Source organism: Propithecus coquereli, unplaced genomic scaffold (assembly GCF_000956105.1).
Source record: "Propithecus coquereli isolate 6110/MARCELLA unplaced genomic scaffold, Pcoq_1.0 Scaffold306, whole genome shotgun sequence".
Classification (NCBI taxonomy): domain Eukaryota; kingdom Metazoa; phylum Chordata; class Mammalia; order Primates; family Indriidae; genus Propithecus; species Propithecus coquereli.
Window position 1 is genome coordinate 2,994,685 of NW_012148686.1, and position 21,012 is coordinate 3,015,696.

The 21,012-nt window shown below is 51.1% G+C and overlaps 1 protein-coding gene across 1 annotated transcript; it reads left to right on the forward strand.

Annotated features, from left to right (window-relative positions):
• Positions 1–17,846: 17,846 nt before the first annotated feature.
• GSX1 (GS homeobox 1) lies at positions 17,847–19,104 on the forward strand. Its single transcript, XM_012649890.1, has 2 exons — positions 17,847–18,289; positions 18,725–19,104. The coding sequence occupies exons 1-2, from the start codon at positions 17,887–17,889 to the stop codon at positions 19,099–19,101; spliced, it is 780 nt and encodes a 259-aa protein (XP_012505344.1). The 5' UTR covers positions 17,847–17,886; the 3' UTR covers positions 19,102–19,104.
• Positions 19,105–21,012: the final 1,908 nt, after the last annotated feature.

The window sequence follows — 21,012 nt, forward strand, 5'->3', positions numbered from 1 at the left end:
ATTGCCATAGAGGTAAACTATGCAATGAAATAGGGTAGATGCGAACAGAGACCTGGAAAGTTCAGTGATCCAGGCCTGCAAGTCTCCTAAAGCCCCTACCTCCGTCATCCTCCACCCCCGCACCCTCCACCCCCCGGCACCCCGACCTGGGTGTCCTTGTGGGACAGGACGGGCCCTGAGAGATTTCTCTGGTAATTTGCAATTAGCAATCAGCTTTCACCTGCTAAAATAGGCGACTGCTAAAAGTCACCTGTTGTGGTTCGTGAGTGTCACGACACCGCTGGAGGAGGCAGCCGATGGTGCTCGTTTGCAGAGAACACTGAGGCTGGGGAACGCTGAGGGGCAGAGACGGGGGGCCTGGATTCTGGGAAGGAAGAGAAAAGGCAGAAAGTCAGAATTCTGGGAAGGGGACAGAGGGGAAGGGAAGAGCATCCACCTAGGTGCACAGTGGTCCCTTTGTCCCCTCACAGCCACCATGCTGGGACTAAAAGAAGGGGGCACCGGTTGCAGAGCCTGCGGCGGAGGGAAGGGCGCGAGCGCTCGCCGAGGGCTGCCGACGCCAGGGCTCTGTTCCGGGCCGTTGTCCTATATTCCCCACGGAGCTTATGATTTCCAGGTGAGGTTATGATTTCCATCTTGCAGATGAGGAAACCAAGGCTCAGAGAAATTGCTCACGGCCACGCAGAAGCAAGCGGCTGGGAAAACCCAGATCTACCTGTCTCCCAGGGTGCAGGCTCCACGCCCCCTGCCCGAGGTGCCTTTCCCGCTGTCCCCCCAAGCAACCCCTTCTCAGTGCCTGAGTCTCAGCTCAAGAATCACTCTCCTGGCAAGCTCCCCAGTCCACTTTTGGCCCCCACTGTCCGTGTGGGGACTTCCTGCCTTTCTTTCCTATACGCATGTGAGGCTCGGATGGCGTCCTACTCATCCCTGCCTTACCTCAGCTTCTAGTGCAGTGCCGAGTGGGTGGCTGTCAAATGAGTGCATGGATGAGGAATGCAACGGTGTGTGAATCTGAGCCTCCTGGCCCTGGTCCCTGTCCTGGTCCCTAGTCCCCCCACCCCCCTCTCTTCCCAATGAGTCTCATGCACCTGCACCTGGCAGTCCCTTGGAGGTGGCACCTGCTTCTTTATGGCTCCTGCAGCTGAGGGACACCCCCACCCCCACTCCACCCCCGCTGACTACAGTCTTGGATGAGCTGGACTTAGGTGGTCCAGCCTAGAGGGGAGCAACTTTTTGGTCCCCCCAAGGGCAGCCTCACGCTTGCAGCTTCAAGTTCCCTCTTTTGAGGGGCTCGACAGGGGCCGGGGTGCACCAGAGGATATGGAAGTGAAAGCACTCAGGCTGTATTTCCAGCTGCCCGAGATGGGTCTCCAGCTGCCTTGGAAGCACCTCCACAAACGGGAAGCAGCTTTATCTTCCCCTTCATTCATCCAAGAGCTTTACCAAATCCCCTCAGCATTTCCTACGTGGGTCTAGAACCACCCCTCTGCATTCCTGCTGCCTCTCTGAGGAGCAGCTCCCAGTGGAGATTTGGAGCCAGAGAGACCTGCGTGCAAATCCTAGCCGTGCCATTTTCTAGCGCCGTGGCCCTGGGCAGGCAGACCTCCCTGAGCCTCTGTGCTTTTTCCCGCACAAGGGGATAATGCTGCTTGCCTCTGCATCCTAGTCCGTTTTGTGCTGCAGGAACGGAACACCGCAGACTGGGAAATTTAAAATGAACAGAAATGTATCGGCTCATGGTTCTGGAGGCTGGGAAGTCCTAAGATAGCGGGGCAGGCTTCTGAAGAGGGCCTTCTTGATGCCACGTAGCATGTGGAAGGCACCGCATAGGAAACAGAGAGAGAGAAAGGTGGCGGGGGCCGAACTCATCTTGTTAAAACAAACCCACTCCTGCAATAACGGCATTGATCCATTGGTGAGGGCAGTGCCCCATGACCGAAACACCTCCCGCTGGGCCCCACCAACACCTTCCTGTGGGAGATCCAGTTTCCAACACATGAACTGTGGGGGACACGTCTAGACCATAGCACTCTGCAAGGGGCAATTTTCACATTTAAAAATCTACTTGAATGAGGTGCCTTGATGGCCCACCTCCTGGGGGACTTGGGCCTCACTACACCGCAGGGAAGCAAGGAAGGAGGGCCCTGTCCACCTATCACAAGTGTGGCCGAGTAGGCATTTAAAATCCAACAGTCTCCCTCAGTCTGCGGTGATTCTATGGTCCTGAGCACAGCCGGGGTGAACCAGGCACCCCCTCATGGTTATAAACTTTTCACAGCCGTAGTTTTTCCCAGCAACATTGAACAGGAGCCACTTTCCCCATCAGTGCCCAGAGCGGGAAGCATCAGAACACACAGCAGGTTCAGCCTGGACCTGACCATCCCTCCGCCTGCCTGGACGAAGGGGTGGCACCCACCATTCAGCTCCAGCATGGTGGCCTGTGCTCGCCCAACGCAGCGTGTCAATGGCAGCTTCCAGTTCTGCCTATCACAGAAACGGCGCCGGGTTTTCCAGAGAGCTGCAAAGTGACTGTTGAGAAAGCTCAGCCCCCAGCAGGCGCAGCATTCATCGCAGCCCAGACCTTCAGTCTGGAGCTCCATCCATCACTGCCTCCTGCCATGCGAGGGTCCAAAACCTGAGCTCCAGGCCTGGCATTTCCCGGAGTCACACGGATGGCTGTCAGCAGGTCCCTTTGTCCAGGGGCCTTTGCAGGAAATGGGCCTCATTCTGAGACTTCGTTCCCAAACAGAAGTCTAGACTAGGGGGAAGGACTCCAAATCTCCATTGATTGTGCCTAATGGAGGGAGGTTAATCTGTGGTCTTTGCCCTTAGCTACTACTAAAGAAAATAGAGATGGTTCATTTTCATATTTGTGATGGATGCCAAAATAAAATGTTGGCTCTTTCCTTTTTCTTTTAAAGAAATATGACTGTTGGGTCTTAGTCAGAATGGCTGGTTAGAATGTGTGAGACTAATTAGTGCTCACTGATGTATTTAGTTCACTATTAGAAACACCAGCCTAAAAACCTCCATAGGAAAAGAAAAATTATCTCAAGGTGAAAAAGACCCTGCTCTGAAAAAACCCTGAGAATTAGATTATAGATGCAAAAAGGCAAATCATCCTTCAGAAAATGTTCTTTAAAAATGCAGACTCACTATTCTGGAAAAGATTTTATCCTAAATACTGTTTTATTCCTTCGTCAAGAAGTTGATTAGAGTAAATGCTGGCTAACTAAAATGAACGAAAGGTCTCTGTGGACACCTGGTTTTTGATGAGTTGGTCGCTGTGATTGAGTTGAAAACATCACAGTATGAAAGAGCCTTGCGTGGATGAGCCTTTGGGAGGAAAAGGGAGGAAAGACAGCATCGAGCACGGTGGGGGCATTTTGTGGGGAGAGGAGGAGGACTGTGGTGGAGGTGGGCTGCTGGTTCCCCAGAGATCTTGAAGGGCGTTGGACGTCCACGGTTCCCCGAATAGGGTGGACAGACAAGCTTTGCAACCAAATATTAAAAGAAAGTGTGGGCCTGCAGGTGGCAGGGTTTCAGCATCCTCAGGTGGCAGGTCTTGAGTCAGTCTCACTTAAAACCACCCTACAATCCCCATCATCCCTGATCTCAATTTCCGTTCCAGAGGTGCCCCTGATGCTCTCGTGTGTGGTCGCTGCTGTCGGTACTGGTGGCAGACACCCCTGGCTGGCCGACTCGACCTCCCTCTCCAATTCCATTTCCTGGCTCCCTTCCAGCAAGGATGGCGTGTGGCAGAAATCTGCAAGGTGGAGCTCCAAATTTGTCTGTTCTTTGAGAACTGCTTTCCAATAGGCAATTTTTAAACTGTTTCAGACCAGGGAGGAAAAGACTTGTATCTAGCCACTAATGCTATTTACAGAGTCTCAGGCAGAATGATTTTATACCCGTTTACGTCACTTTATACTTTAAAAAGAATAGGTACCCTCCTTGCAAAACCTCCGCTGAACTCCAGCACATCTCAGTGTATGCATTGATGACTAGGACGAATACATTTTCTTCCACATTTATGGCGTTAAATCTCTAGCCCTTATTTTTAACCCAGCGCTATTTCTGAATCAATTTCTATGGTGAGGGAATACCTGGGCGTTTAAATCCATCAAAAAGAAGTAAATGAGCATTTCAGATACATCTATCAAGAAGAAATGCCCCTTCTCCCCCATCATTGTGGGGCTTTGTCAGTCGCCTGTCAGATGAATGTCCGCGTAAGTGTTTATTAATCACTCCCGCACTCGCTGATGGGCCTGAACACTTTGCTGCTCTGCGTCGCTGACACGCACCAAGTATGCGATGGGTTCTTCTATCTGTCTCTTGAGCACAGTTGCTTACTTTGTTAAAGTTAATTTCCACTCATTTCTGGCTTTGATGGGAAGATTCCTTTATCAATTCAATTCATGTGTGTTGTCTGCAATCAAGGCAATATTGTCTGCTAATGCGAGGTACATTCGATGCTCTCTCTCCATTTTATGCTAACGCCTTTCTTCTGCTGGTCCTGCCGGAGAGTTTGGGGAAGAGGCTGTCTCCCCGGCTCCTGTGAGTGACGGAACCAGCAGCCATTTTCCCCTCTCAGAATTCCCTGGCTGGAGAAAGGATGACTGCTCTTCTTCCCAGGAATCATCTGCGTTGAAAAAGAAGTCAGTGGGAAAAAGAAAATTATGGGGACATGTCGTGGCAATTTGGTATTCCCACTACTCCCCACAGGAGCCAGTCTTATTCTGAAATTCAACACCCTTTACACGAGGCCCTTACCGGGGCTCTGTGTGTACTCTTCCTACACTACCCCCTTATCCCCACAAAATTCCCATTGTATCCCCAATCCAGACTTCTGTGCATCATCTTCTAGCACTGTCCTTTTCAACTTCTCTCTCTTCCCCGTCTCATCCATACATTTGCAGCCCTTAACCAAAGTTCTACCCTTCCTGAAGATCCTATTCAAGCTTCCCTCTTCAAAGAGGCATTTCCTCCCTGCCTCTGGGCAGCGAGAGCTCATCCCTGATGCCTCTGGAAATAAGACTGCACTGGCACACGCTGCCTGTGCCACATCGTGACAGCAGCAGGACAAGACAGAGCCGGGCAGTAGAGCCAGGCAGACTCGAAGCTGAGTATGGCTCACAAACAGACCTATATGGCCCTGGGCAGTCACTAAATCTCTGTAGACATTTCTTCATAACTAAAATGCATGAAATGATATCTATCTTGTGAAGCTGTTGTCAGTATTCACAATAACTCAAGTAACCTAGTAATCTCAGTTCTCAGATGATGTGTGAACCCAATAAGTGGTAGCCATTGTTACGAATCCCAACTAGACAGCAAGTCCCTGGAGGGAGCTGGGAGGGGATGATGCTTTTGTGTACTACAGAGGATGGAAAGTTAAACCTACATGTCTCAGACTCCCTTGCAGCTAAGGTTCAGGTTATACATAAAGTTCCAATAATTAGATGCATTTGTACAATATCTGGAAGACAGAAAAAGAGAGGGAATAAATGTCAAGAACTATGAAGGGCCAGGCACAGTGGCTTACATCTGTAATCCCAGCACTTTGGGAGGCTGAGGTGGGAGGATCGCTTAAGCCCAGGAATGCAAGGTAGCAGTGAGCCGTGATTGTGCCTCTGCATTCCAGCCTGAGTGACAGAGTGAGATCCTGTCTCTAAAAAAAAAAGAACTGTGAAGGACCTGAGGTTTTACCCCACATCAAGCTAACAATTAATCAACCACGGCATCATAGATGCTGGTAGAAGACACAAGACTCCTGGATCAGAGACAAAGAACTTTACTACTGACAGCAATAGCAGTAGTTAGAATATCAGAATTTTCTTGTGCTTGTTCCTCAAGCCCCAATTCCCACAGGGCAACATGAACAAGGCCAGGTGGTACCTGCAAACATACTGAGGAACCCTAAGCATAGAGAAACCAACTATTTTATACTGGACAATAGGCAGGTCTGCCTTCCACTCTGGAGGGAGACATTATCTCTATTTCTATATCCAAGGCTGTTTGCTGCACAAGCTCATTCTTGAAAAGATGGTCCAGAACAAAGACAGTCATTTGCCTTTACAAGATGTGAAAAACACAACAGACCTATGGAAAACTGTCTCCCAAGAAGACCATCTTCCTGCTGCCAGCTGTTGCTTTTGGCATGGATGGTCATGGAGATTAGGGGTTTTTCTACAGCAGCATTCCAGACTCCAATCACTAGCTTCGTGGTGTCAAAGGAAATTATAGAAACTCAAATGCCTAATCCCAGAGCAGAGCTATGACAGTGTGATTTTGAGGTCAACTGTTCCTGTGGCAGCCTCCGGACTCCCCTCTGTCTTGATTGTGGTAGGTGAGTCAGGTGTTATGGAGTCAGGTCTGCTGACCCTTTGGAGTGGGTTCTGTTTCCTATATGGACAAATATAAGTAGAGACTAAACTTTATCATTGTCCGAAGCTCCAGTGCTTTCCGCTATAAACTTCTGATGATGATGATGGTGATGATGAGATAGCAAAAGAGAAAAAAGAGTGAAGAAAGGAGGAGTAAAGCAGGGAGAAAAGAAGTAGGAAGGAGAAAAAAATCATTATTTTTCTCATTCTTTCTCCACCAAAATCTAACATGTTCTCCAAAGAGAAAGCTCTCTCTGAGTCTCAATCTACTACAGTCATTGAAGAGAGCATATGTCTTCATTACTGGGACCCCAGCAGCCCCAATTGAGCTCTTGTCTTTTGTTTGATTTACTTTTTCCTCTTATTTCTCTGGGACACAGGGGAGTTTCTTAGCTGTTCTTACATGGGCTGGGCACATCCCTGGCGAGATCAGGGAGAAGCCAGATCTCAGTGGAATGTTCCTCATAACAAAGCTGTTCTCATACGTGCCATAGCATCTCACTGGGATGGAAAGGAAGGAAAATGTTTAGGTCTTTACCCTAATGCATGGTTTCAGGGTGCTTCCTGGAGTGAGGGCTCTAGCTCTCTGGACTATTCCCAGTGGCTTTTGTTCAGTGTGTCTGGGACCCTCCACCCTGTTCTGCCTCCTAATAATGACCCACAGTGTTCATCCCCAGTCCTGTGTGGCAACTTCTGAAATTGCATCTCTCAGAACTGCCTTCTGAACTCTCCACCCCTCTGTGCTGCACTGTGCTATTCTTGAGTTCTCAGGGTCTGGCGCAGGACCTTGCCCTTCCTATGCAATGCAAGTGGCCAGGCTCTGGGGCTTGCGTGAAATTTCCCATATGAAATATGCATATGATAGTAGTTAACATCTAATGGGCACTTCCTGTGTGACAGACACAGAACTAAATGCTGTTATAACTCATTTCCATCTCCCAACAATTCTATGAAGCCGGCACTACTGTGCTCCATATTTTACAGATGTGCTGACCGAGGTTCAGAGAAGTTAAGCAGCTGGCCCAAGTTCAAAGCCAGGGCTTCTCCAGAGACCCGTCTCTTACCAACCACGTTATCCTGCTCAAAGCAGGGACTCAAAGATGTGTTCAGTGAATTAGAGGAAGAGTGGCAGAAATTGCTGATTTCTCCCATTATCCATTCTTCGCTTCTCTTAGCAATAACCACCATGGCATCCAAGAGTCCAGCTGCGCCTGTGCCCACCTGGCTGGCTACTTCTCTCTGCCTGAGTTGCCACATCCACAAAACAGGAATAATCACGTACCTCTCTTGCAGATTTCTTAAGTATGTGGACTCCCAGTTAAGTAGATGACTAACCAAAAACTGTCCCAAACTATAATATATAACAGAAAAACATACTTTAAATTCCTAACTTGTAATTCATTTTATTGATTGTGAGAATTGAATAAAACAGTACATATGCCTGGCATATAAATATTAAATTCTGGTCATTTGATTGAATTCAACTGAACACCGTTCTATATGTCTGTCTTGCCAAAGAATTGAGAAACTCCAAAGAAAGCTCCCTTCTTCAGACCCTGTCATAAAATAGAATGACAACATATTTTAGCAATAAAATGAGCTACTGATTTAAGAATATAAAAATCTGTATTTTATTGGCCAAATATTATGGCTTAGGACAGTTTTTGCTTAGTAATCTACTTGACTTGGTTTGTAAATATTTTCAAAATTTCCTCTCATAAACCAATTGCCACCAAAAAATATATATATATATATTCACAAGATAGACATCGGTTTCCACCATCACCTTCTCGAAGTGCTTGTATTAAACAAGTCAACAGGCCAACCCCTTCCTCTGAAGCCAGCTTGACAAAGCTACTTCCCGCAGAATTCAGCCCCAAGAGCACTAAGTATAGTACAAATCTTTGCAAACATCACAGAAACAAGAAATCAGGAAAAAGATAGAGGAAAGTTGGGATGGATAATCTTAGAACCTGCCCCATTAATGATGCCCTAGATTAAGGGTGGGGATGAAGAAGGCAGTGTCTGCCCCTATATGGGGCCACGTGCATTATAAATGGAATCATTTATAAATGCATTATAAATGCCAGAGTGCAATCATGGGAAGTGAAGTTCCTGGCAGGGTCAGGGGACTTGTTCAAGAGGTCCCCAGACAGGACAGTAAGTTGGAAAGACCTCACAGGTTCTTTCCAATGTACGCTTTGATCTTCCACAGGAAGGGAAAGCTCACGGAAGTGCTTGCATCTGCTGTGCAAGCCAGACAGAGCAGAACTCATACTGACGTGCTGCCCCAGGATAGAGCCAGCTAAGCTCAGCTCTCAGGCTTTAGCTGATGCAAGGGTCCCATGGTGTTAGCCCTCACTTAATAGCTGGAGAAGTAAAAGAAAGTGTGTTTTCTTAAGGATTCAGTTTATTCGATAACTGAATACATTGTTAACTGGAAACAAGATTTCTCTCTGAGGCATGGAGCCCACTCGGAGCAGATCCACTGATATGCAATTATCTGTGGATTCCAGCTATTCTATTTTTTTTTCTTTGTATAAGTCTTGCTGTACTGCAGACATTAGCCCAGTACTCCAAAATGACATAGAGTTCTGTGCAGTTACAATTACTCAGGTAAGAATGACAGATGCAACTGTCTTTCTGAGAATCCCCAGGGTTCTTGCGAATGAGGAACACTCACCAAATGATGAAGACATGAGCCTTTGGAAGCACACATGACTACAAGACAACATGGCCCCAGAACACACCGGTGGTTCATCAGCCTCTGTGCCAACTAGGTGTAGGAATGGTTCTGCCAAGGTTATGGGCATTACTAAGAAAATTCCAGAGCAGCCCCTGCAAGAATCAAGGTCTCTTGGCAGTAGCCTTCTCTGGGAGCCCCTTTCTTTCTTCTGAAAAGTAATTAGGAACAGCCGGCATCAGTCACCATGGCTCTGAGAAATTGCCCACCCAAGTGCTTTGCTGAACAAAATGGGAGCTTGGCTGTGTTAGTTGAGGATGGGGTGGAGGTGGGGGTAAGGGTCACAGAATCCCCAGGATTTTTAAAACCAATCTGCTCTGTTCTGCTCTGCTCTATGACATACCAGGGAACTTCTACCTTGAGCAAGTCCTCAGTTCCTCCCCTTCCAGTGCTTTATCTTTGCTTTCTTGGGTGGTTTTGAGCCAAAGCTTTCAGAGAACGGAAGGTTGGGGGAGGGGACGGGGCCTGGGTTTGCTCTGGGAAAATGGGGAGAGAGGAGAATGTGGAGGGAATGAGCCGCCACAGGACAGCGCCACTGCCCGGTTTATTGCTGTATGCTGCCACCTGGCTGATCCCCGGCTGCTGCGGCAGAGAAAGGAAAGGCGGAAGACGGGGAATCTTACACTGGGAGGTCTCAGAATCCAGCGTCCTGATGAGGATCCCGCCTTCGGCGGCAGACTGTGAATCCAGCCTCCTGACCCAAGAGTCACTGTCACCCATAAAGGCCAAACAGGAACTGATTCTACAGACCAGGCTCAAAGGCGATGTGTTCCTTCGTCAACAGAAAACTGCCTTAGGTGAGACTGCGCTGTCTGCCCCAACCCACCGTGTTTTCTTCTTCTTTAAATCTACGGAGTCGTCTTACTGAAACCCTTAATAAGATGTTCCACACTCAGGTTCGAGGTCCCCGAGTAGGAGAACACCCTCATCCCTGCAGAAATTATCTCCGTTTCCAGTAACGTCAATGTGGAAGAGAAAAGGAAAAGGGTTGAGGTGAATATGTTAGGCTGGAAAACTCATGCCCAGAGAAGGCCTCACCAATGTTCCTGCATCCTGCCACCCAGGAAGGAAAACATACAGCTCGTGTTTACGAGGCCACGCTCTGTCTTGGACAGTGTTCCCTGGAGTGAGAGGTGAAAGGAGACAGTGGCTCTACCCCAAGCTGAGTACATGACTCAGGAGAAGCCTCCCTGGAAGGACAGCATGTGTTGGGTGTCAGGGTGGTGCCAGCAACAGTCTGGTCTGTGTAAGGCATCCCACGAGGGTCCCCAAAAAACCATAAAGGGAGGTATTTTACAGTAAGGCCAGAGGTCCTGTACACTTCACATAGAAATAATATGTGAAGTTAATATCAATAACATAGGTTATTGATATTAACTGCCTTCGCCTATACCCATTGACCGGAAAACCTGGTTACTCACATTCAGGTTACACATGCATCATCTCTAATCCTTTCAGGAGAGGTGGTGAAGTCGCATTCCAATTTTACGACAAGAAAACTAAACCGCTGAATGCTTATGAAATCTTGTGATTCTCATCACAATGCAACTATGATCGTCCAATAGTTGCAAAGAAAGGACAGCTCCTTTATTGGCATCGGAACTAACATTAAATGTTTACTAAATATACACAATGTGCCAAGTGCTGTGATAAAGATTGGTGACACCAGTATCAATAAATCTTTATCCCTGCCCTTAAGGGCTGTAATCTAATTTGGAAGAAGATGAAATCGCAGCAGTTATCATTTGGCTTGATTTTTATTATCTGGCTGGATCAGATATGGTTGGGAACCATATCAGTTATGATTAGATACAGGTCTGTGTAATGGAAAACTCAAATAATAATTAAAAAGCTAAAAATTGATCTTTTGCTCATGTAAAGTAGGTAGGTAGCTCCTTGATTTTCAAGGGATCCTGGTTCTTCCTGTTTTTCTGCTCTGTTATTTCCAGCACAAAGTTTCTATCTTCAAGGTCAAATGCAACATTCATGCTCCAAGGGGAAAGAGAGAAGAGAAGAGCAAAAAGAGTGCCTGCCAGCTGATGATGGTCTCCCTGAAGAGTCTCCCCACTTCCATGCTTTCTGCTTCCAACTCAATGGCCAATCATTTGTTGAAAGGAAGACTCAGATATCTGGTGCACACTCTTGCCTTAAGTAAAAGTGGAGTTCTGTTGCTAATGAAGGAGAAGAGAACAGATATTGAGTAGACGACTAGCAACTTCTTCCATTGGTAATAAAGAAAATTAAACAGAGAAGCAGGAAGTTACCTATTCTCTAAAAATTAGAGATCCAGGAATATAAAGGATCTCTCCAACCCTTTTTGAGCTGCCATGTTAGCAATGACCTGTGGTTAGCAATGGCAAACCACATAAACCAATCTTAGAAATTATTAATATAAAAGCTCCAGGATTGGAATGTTTCAACTATCTTTCTTAGCCATCTCTAGCGTATAGCTCATCTTTTCGGAAGGTTTTTTGTACATTTCTGTTGTAAACTTTCAGGTGAACAGCAAAACCACATGAAAAAAAATTGAAACTTTTAAGTCACTGGCTGCCCATAAACATAGCCACAATTCTCCTAGGGGATATGGTCTGCTAGGCCCATATTATGCCAGTAAAAAATTTCAGTTCTTCCTAAGCAGCATGAAAACTTGACTCTTGTGGTGACTCTGTGAAGATCCAGCTTTATGGTCCCAACTTAAAAATTGCTCCTCTTTCCCCTGATAGGAGGTCCCTGGCATAGTCAAATTCATAGAGATAAAAAGTAGAATGGTGGTTACTAGGCGCTGGGAGGAGAGCAGAAATAGGGAGTTGTAGTTTAACAGGTACAGAGTTTCAGTTTTGCAAGATGAGTAAGTTCTGGAGATTTGTTGCACAACAATGTGAATGTAGACAACACTACTGCTCTGTATGCTTTAAAGTGGTTACAATGGTAAATTCCATGTTATGTGTTTCTTACCACAATTTAAAATTTTGCTTACCTTTTTTTTAACTAGAAGGAAATATTTTTAAAAATGGTTCCCCTTTTCCAGCACCCTCTATTCTGCCCCCACCAAACAAAACTGACTTAGCAGTCCAGAGAAAGAAAGAGACAAATGAAAGGCACATGACCAGAGGCAAACTGCGCTCCCTCTCCTCCCTTGGCCTCCTACTGACAAGCAACCCCTCGGAGATGAGGGGTTCTCTTTTAATAAGAACCCCACCTAAAGCGATGCTGCTTTCTACAGGGTCACAGTCCTCAAAGCAGCCTGTGACTAACCATCTTCCCAGGGCCACGTTGGCTTCTGTTCTTCCGGTGCTGAGCGCATCACGCAGAACCCCAGCTTGCATTCAGAACACTTGGGGTAATTCACATAGCCACTTACTAACCGTGGGGTCCTGCACAAGTCACTCTTTATGCGAGAGTCCCAGTTTCTTCATCTTTAGCTGGGATGATATCCTGAAACACCCTGTCAATGTCAGCTGTCTCACGGTGACCCGGGTATAGGCAGCCAGAGAAAACACAAGACATTTGAATTTCAGATAAACACCAAATAATTATTTAATATAGGTGTGTTCTATACATTCAACGGTTGGGGTGAATATGTTAGGCTGGAAAACCCATGCCCAGGGAAGGCGTCACCAATGTTCCTGCATCCTGCCACCCAGGAAGGAAAACATACAGCTCGTGTTTACTATGTTTACACAACATTTGGGAAAGAATCATATTAACATTTTTCTGTCGTTTATACACAGTTAAAGTTTTAACTGGGTAGCCTGCATGTATTTGTTGAACCTGGCAGCCCTGCCTATGTGGGTTTCCCTGGTATAGCTCCTGGTTTTCCTTTTTCTTCTGTCTTGCTCACTTCTCTTTCTACTTCTGGCTGTCTTCTTTGTCTTGCAGGCTGTCCTCCTTCCACCCGCCTCCTTAAATATGGGAGTTCCCTAGGGATGCATCTACAGTCCTCTGTTTTTTTCTCTGCACTCCCTCTTTGTGCTCATTTTTCCTAAGACTAAAGCAACCATTTTTGTACACATAAATTCCAGATGTCTCTCTCCATCTCCAATCTCTCCACTCATCCCTAGATTGACATCTTCACCTACCTGTAGGATGTCAGCAGAATGCTCTGAACATTAAGGATTAAAGTGCAACACATCTAAAATATGACTTAATGTTGCACCCCCAACAGGCAAAAGTCAGTCCTACTCTTGACTTGCCTGTCTCTGTCTTTGAGATCACCACCCACTCATTTCCCCAAACAAGCAGCCACGTGGTCTCCAGCATGTTTGCTCCCTCTCTCTTTCATGCCATCACACTCCAACACACACACACACACACACATTGGCCCTACACATTACCCTTCAAGTTCTCCTAAATATTTCCTTGTTCTGGTCCTGCCCCACCCCAGTTCAGGTAGTCATCATCCATCGCCTGAACCAATACAATCTTCTCATTTCCCTACCTTCGTTCATCCAATAGTCCAATAAATATTCATTTGCAAGCCAACTCTGTTGGACCCTGCTCTGGCCTCTCTCTGTCCCTACCAATAGAACTTCCTGCTGCTTCCAGTTATATTTTTCAAGTTCAAATCCAACTCTGTTACTCCGCTTGCTTAAAAATCTCAGAACAGGATCAAGTCCAAAGCAGTTAGCATGGTCCTTCATGATCCGGTCTCCACTTCCCATCCATACCCGGATCTGGGCACCACACTCCCCCACCTCTCCCTTGGGTGCCTCCCTCTCCTGTCTCCCAGCTCCCTTCAGCATTCCCTGGCACACCAGGTGCTCCCGCTGCCCCCCTGTTCAACTGAATGGCTTGTTCTCTCCCAAGGGAGTTGCCGGAGTCACTACTGGTCTGGTCAGGGGAGCAGACCTTCTGTTTACAATGAGAATTCCCACTCCACTGCCTTCAGCTAGAAAAAGCAAACATGGTCACTGATCATTCCACATCTCCTTTTCTAACCAACCCCTCTCCTATATACCATGTAAAGACCTTAATGACAAACCCTAACCTTGAGCTATTGGGTCCAACTCCTGCAGAGCGAGACACTGGAACTGCCTTGAATGGGACCATCTATGAAGGAGCTTGAGAACCTCCCACGGAGGGCTAGGGACCAACATGTTGACTTGCCCTTCTGCCATTCACTCAACAAACACACTGAGCTCCTGTCATGATCAGGGCACTGGGTAGGGCTGCGGAGTGGGCTGGGAGAGATTCAGACAGCCCCTGCCCTCCTGGTTTCACCGGTCATGTGCTCCGTGCGGTGCTTCTAGGTGTTCAGGTGTATTAAGCAGACACGCCAGGAAGTCCTCCTAGCCACCCCACCTCCTGGCTCAGATCTCTCTCATTCACTTTTTCATTCAGCAAATATACACTGAGCTCCTACTGTGCGCCGGGGACTTTCTCAGTTGGGATACGGCGATGCACAAGACAGACAAAAACCCTGGTCCTCCTGGACATGTATTTCAGGGGTGGGGGATAGAAAAACAGATGAGCAAAGACACAAAAAGTCAGAAGGTGCTTACTTACAAAGTAAGGAAAAAGAGAGATGCTGTTTTAAACAAGGTCGTTTGTCTCTCCGAGAAGGAAACTGACATTTGAAGAAAAACGGGAACTAGGTAAGGGAACCACGACCACCACCACCGCCTCATTTGTGCAGTTTTTGCTGCAAATATCCTAGAGCTACGATTCCAGGAGGAAAAAACGGCGTGTTCTCTCTACCCGTAGGAGAGGAGGCAGAATGAAAGGAAAAGAAAAGCCCGGAACAACAGAAATTATTCCGTGTGGAACTGTCCCTGATGGACACTTGAAAACCAGCTCGGGGGCAGAGCCGGCCGGGCGGAGAGGCTCCCCGGGCCCCTCTCTCGGGCTGTCAGGCTAATCCCGCCACCTCCTCCCGGCCCGCCCCGCCCTAGGGGGCGTTTGCCCGGGCGAGTAAGTTCAAACCCGGCTGACGCGAGCCCCGGGGGACGCTTTGCACGGACAGCAGCGGCGCCGCGCGAGAGACCCGGGGCGGCGGCCCCCGGAAACCAGGCGGCGGGCAGAGGCGGCGGGGTCGGGAGGGCCGGGCTGGCGGGGCGCGGCGGCCCCGACCCCCTGCGGCCCGCTAGCCCGAGCCGCCTCCGCGGTGGGCACCGAGCTCTTCCCGGCCGCGGCCCGCGGGCTCCGAGACGGCGGACTGCGCGCGCCCGCTCCAGGCCGGCGACAACGCCGCCGCGGACGCCGTTTTGCTTGGGCCCCGGTCTCTCCCGCGCCGAGTTGCACAACAAACCATTTAAACATTTCAGCACAAAACCCGATCCATTGTGGGGCCGCACATTAAAAAGTGTTATTCGCTTTGAAGTTTTTGTCTAATGGCTCTAAACTGAAAGAAAATGTTTTCCTATTACTTAATTCAATCATAGCGAAGAGACTTGGTAAAAAGCCCACGGATTTTGCCCCAAAGTGTGACAGAGTTCTCTTTGTGTTTGCTTATCCTCCGCTGTCACACACTTTAATTCGCCTCTCTTTATCTGGCATTCAAAACTTTCTTCAATGACATTCAATAAGGTCCAGAGGCTGGAGGGAGAGGGGGAAAAAACTGGTTATTCCTCCCCCAGCCACCCCCCCCCCATATTCTTTCCCAGTAGCTTTGGCCTTGCTCGCATTCAGGGGCTCTTAACCCCTTCCTCCCTGCGCGCGCGGGGCGGCTCCGGGCAGAGCTCGGTACTGGCCCCTCGAGGGCTCCGCTCCCGGGCGCCTCGCCCGCCGCTTCCAGCCCGCGGGCCCCGCCCGCATCGCCCCCCCAGCCCGCCTCGGCCCAGCGGGGAGCCCTTCTCCGGGCCGGGGGCCCGCTCCGGCTGGCTCTCAGCGGCCCAGCCCAGCCCAAATTTCCCAGAGAGCAATTAGAACGGGAATTAGGCTGCATTGATGCGTTCCGGCTGGTTTGCAGGCACCACCCTTGAGGGGGAGCCTTGGAGCCGACACCTCGGCGTAGGGGGCAGCCGTGCCCTCCCCCCCATGCCAGGCAGCCAGGGGAACATCTAACCCTTAACCCTGCTAGATGGCATGCCCTCCGTGCGGGTTATTTCCCGCATTGCCCCTCTCCCTTTTATGGAAGCGGGGGTTTTTCCTTCCAAAACAAAGTCTCTTTGCTTTTTAATCAGTTATAATGTGTTGCTGTTGTCATTGCAGAGATGTCATCAGTGATGAAAACCCACGCAAACACTTAGGGTTTCGGTAGCCTTACTCCTGTGCACTGCTTCCCCTACCCCCACGCTTCCCCCTCCATTTCTCACAATTCCATTCAGGGTTCAAAGCAGGTGATGGCAGCGATTTGGTTCCAATAAAATCGAAAGTAAACGTCTCCAGTGAAAAGTCCCGGGCTGTAAATTCGAAATATTTATGCTAATTTCCCATTGTATGGAAAAAGCTCCTGAGCGAAACAGCTTTGAGCCCGAGGACGATTTAAAAAGCCGAGACTGTGTACCCTGCGCCAGGCGTTTGAAGTTGTTTAACCATTGTGTGACCAGAAAGAAGAGAGTGACGCGGCAGGAGGAAGAAGCCTGGCCTTGGGGACAGCGGAGCCGGGTCAGGGTTGGCGAAAGCAGCAGAAGCTGGGAATACAACTGCCCTGCGCGCCGCCGACACTGCCGGAGGCGGTGGTTTCTGAGCGCGCTACCCGAGCGTGCGCCAGTGCAGCGGGACGTCCACGCTCGCCACATTTAAGTGGGTGCGAGATCTCGATCTGCATCGTCTAGGCTTCCATTCCCCATTCCCTGTGCCTGTCTTTGACTCTGAGCGACTACTTTTCTCTATTTTACACGCAAGGCCCTGTCATTCGAAGGAAAGGGCTGGATGGCCAGTGTCTGCGGAACAAAGACTGGGCGTTGCAGGCAGTGCCAAAGTTAAGACTACCTGAGAAACTTAGAGAAAACAGAGGGACCGCGATGGGGCTAGTGCTGGATGAGGAACAGTGGACCCTTCTCCTCCCTCCCCGCGGGCGCCTCCCTCGCGCACGAACCCTGGGCCTCCAGCTTCTGACACAGGGAGAGGAGAGGGATTCCACAGGTGGATGGGAGGCCGGCTGCAGGGACGCTCGCAGGGGCACAGAGCTGAGCTGGCAGAACTGAGTGGAGGCAGCGTGCTTTTGGGGGCAGGGGAGATAATAGAAAGCAGGGGACCAGGACCAAGTGGGCAGAAGAGATGGGGGTGTGCGCCCGTGGGGATCGGTCTGTAGAGGCGAGGCAGCGGGGGTGCAAAATCAATAAGATAAACGGGCCGATCGCCATGGCAAAGCCAAAGGGGAGTAAGGAATAAAGAGAAAGAAAAGAATATTAAATCGCGGGAGAATGAGAAAATAAACCCGCAAAAGGGAGAGGAGGGGGCGAGGGCGCCTGTTACGGCGTGGGTGGGGTTGACAAGAATAGAGTACATTATGCAGTTCATTTAGTTAACAAGTGAAATAATGAGGAAGCGTGCAGAGTGAATGCCAAGAGAAAAGGCACAAAAACCCTATTGAGAGGCCCCGGCCGCTCCTGGCGTAGCCCATCACATGGCAATAGTCCTATTTAAGCCGCGCCGCCGGCGCCTTTCAGCACCACTAGCGCTGGCCAGCACCCCGCGCTCTTTGGGCGGCGCCCGCGGCTACTGCTGCGTCGATTTCAGCCCCGGCCCAGTCGCTCCTCCAGCCCGGGCACAGCCAGCTGCGGGCGGCGGAGGCCCGAGAGAGCGCCTGGAGAGCCCGGAGGTCCGGCGGGCGCAGGGGGCGGGCTGGCTGCCGGGCGGCCGCGCGCCGGGGCCATGCCGCGCTCCTTCCTGGTGGACTCGCTGGTGCTGCGCGAGGCGGGCGAGAAGAAGGCACCCGAGGGCAGCCCACCGCCGCTCTTCCCCTATGCGGTGCCTCCGCCGCACGCGCTGCACGGTCTCTCGCCCGGCGCCTGCCACGCGCGCAAGGCCGGGCTGCTGTGCGTATGCCCGCTCTGCGTCACCGCCTCGCAGCTGCACGGGCCCCCCGGGCCGCCCGCTCTGCCTCTGCTCAAGGCGTCCTTCCCGCCCTTCGGCTCGCAGTACTGCCATGCGCCCCTGGGCCGCCAGCATTCTGCCGTGTCGCCCGGGGTCGCTCATGGCCCTGCCGCCGCCGCCGCGCTCTACCAGACCTCCTACCCACTGCCGGACCCCAGGCAGTTCCACTGCATCTCCGTGGGTAAGCGGGGCCGCCGCGCAGAGGCACAAGGCAGAGGTGGATCAGAGGCAGGTTGGGGGAAAGAGGCCAGGAAAGGGCGAAGAGGGACCCAGGGCGTTCTGGGGGCTGAGAGGGCCCTGTCGGGGACCTGAGGGGGGCGCACAGAGTGGTGCGCAGATAAAGGGCCAGAACACGACGCCAGAAGGGGGTGATGGCAAAAGTCCAGGTCCTGGAGAGGGGTCCAGGGCGCTCCATAAAGGGGGTCTAGGGCTGCGTGACTCTGGGAGAACCAGGATCCCGCAGCTCGGTAAGCAGGCGCTCCAAGTGGCGCTGTTGCGGGTGGTGTTCAAGGAGAAGGGGTGGGCGAGAGACCAAAGTCATGGGATTCTAGCGGGAGACTGGGCCCACCGCACAAAGGTCTGACCCCTTCCCTCTCTGCTCCACCACCCTCTCTAGACAGCAGCTCGAACCAGCTGCCCAGCAGCAAGAGGATGCGCACGGCGTTCACCAGCACGCAGCTGCTAGAGCTGGAGCGGGAGTTCGCCTCCAACATGTACTTGTCCCGTCTACGCCGCATCGAGATCGCGACCTACCTGAATCTGTCCGAGAAGCAGGTGAAGATCTGGTTTCAGAACCGCCGGGTGAAGCACAAGAAGGAGGGCAAGGGAGGCAACCACCGCAGCAGCGGGGGTGCTGGCGCTGGCGGGGGCGCACCGCAGGGCTGCAAGTGCGCGTCGCTCTCCTCAGCCAAGTGCTCCGAGGATGACGACGAATTGCCCATGTCTCCGTCCTCCTCGGGGAAGGACGACCGAGATCTCACGGTCACTCCCTAGGCGTGCGTCTCTCTAGGTCGCTCACCCCAAGACCTCCCTGCGCCTCATAGACTGGTCCTGGGACGCAGCGCTGTTTCCCAGGCACCCGCTGCCAAACGACTGCCCCGCGCGGATTTGGCACGGCTTTACGGAGGCCCCGGGCCCTGGGCAGGGCTAAGAGCTGTGCAGAGACCTGCCAGTGATATCCCTGCCCCAGGGCTCGCGTGCATCCAAAGCGAACTCCAAACTGTGACCCTGCAAACGCTTGAGGTCTCCTGGGCAGTGCAGCGCGGCAGCCCTCGGGCACGTCCGCCTGGCACAGCGCCTCGCTGGCCGCCCGCGCCTCCTCGCCCGCCCTCTCTGGGCTGGCTCAGGTTTCCTTGCTTCCTCTAGTCTTCTCTGCCCACGGCTGAGTTCTGCCTTTCATCCCATGCCCGTTCACTTCTCTCTTTTTTAAAATGTCTTTCTCTCCCTCCCCACCTCTTTCCTTGGTCGTTTATCCACATCTCCCGTCCCCCCAGCCCCTTCATTTATGAACTTTCTTTTCCCTTTCCCTTCCCCGCCTTGGGAGCCTCCTCATTCAGACAGTCCGTTTGTCCCTTCATCAGGCCTTGCTGTCCTCAGTGCCCGCAGATCCTCTCCCATAGGAGAAATGCCCGTGGTGTACGTATTGGGGAAACCGATTCATTCGGTTTCTGACAAGCTCTGCATTCCCCCAAACATAGCCCCTGGCTCTCCGCCTCTGGCGACCCTTCTTCCCCGTACCCCCACCCCACTCCCGCACTGCCCCGCCTAGCTGTGTAATTGTACCGTCTCTGTAATACCAGAAGATATTTATTTATTTATTTATGTACAAAATTTTAAATAAACTTTTTTTTTCTTAGAAATGCTGGTGGCTCTGGGCCCCGAGGCCTCCACTCTAGATTAGACAGGCGCCGACCTTGATTGTGCCTCCCTGCTGCGTCGGGTTGGGGATGGGATTGCGGGGTAGAGCTGGCTCCTCACTTTACAGCTCAGCGAGCCCCTCCCCGCACCTGCAGCCCCGCGGGGACCCGGCTTTCCACGCCAACCCAGTGCGCTCGGGCTCCCGAATGTTTGGCTCCAGTCTGACTCACACGCCCCCTGGAGCGCAGAGAGTAGAGCTGGAGGGACAGGAGCGAGAGATCTCCCGGGCTGCGCCTCCGGTCCAGATCCCTGCAGCGCCTCCTATCCAGCCTGGGGTCCACCCCCAGGCTCTAAATGTTTCGTTATCTCTGCCTCCAGCCCAGAGGACAGGAACCACTCCCCTGCGAGCGCACGAAATCCTTCCTTCGCTGCGCTCAGATTGACGATTCATTAGGGAAAAAATCTGAGTCTTCAGGATGACGCGGCCTCTTCTCAGAAGGGCCTCTGCGCATTGCTTTGAGACAAATTCCGTCTTCGGCGTCTTTGGTCGCAAACCATTCCAGGCGAGGAATTCGAGGACCCTGGAGCGATCCCGCCTCAGGGAGTCCCAGTTTGGGGCTCTGTGTAGCCGGACCCCGTGGCGGTGGGACCTCGTGTTCTCACGAATTCTCATTACAATCCCACATTCCCCTACCACTTAGAATCCACACCCCAGCCCAGCCCCAGCGGGGCTTTTTGTGTGCTATGATAGACCAGGAGAAAAAGGAGGTGCATGGGGTTCTGCCAAGACCGAGAGCGCACAGCCACAGGAGGGGGCGTATTTCTGGGGTCGGGAAATCAGACGCAGGAAACAGCAGATAAGGGTTCTCACCGTCCCCTGAAAACTCGCGTTCTGTGTCCTGGAAACCTGGGCCATCTCTTTTCCTACCAGAAACCCACCCCCTACCCAAGGCACCCTGGGGAGTGCCAAATTCCCAGTATCGGAGCAAAGCAAACAAACGCGTCTCTTTCAGCAAGAAAGATGTTCCAGTGGGGATTGTTCAACAT

What these genes read in the sequence shown, in the direction of transcription:
- GSX1 (XM_012649890.1), top strand. Translation starts at nt 17,887, where the DNA reads ATGCCGCGCTCCTTCCTGGTGGACTCGCTGGTGCTGCGCGAGGCGGGC. An exon ending in GTTCCACTGCATCTCCGTGG is followed by an intron (nt 18,290 to 18,724) that starts GTAAGCGGGGCC and finishes CACCCTCTCTAG; the next exon opens with ACAGCAGCTCGAACCAGCTG.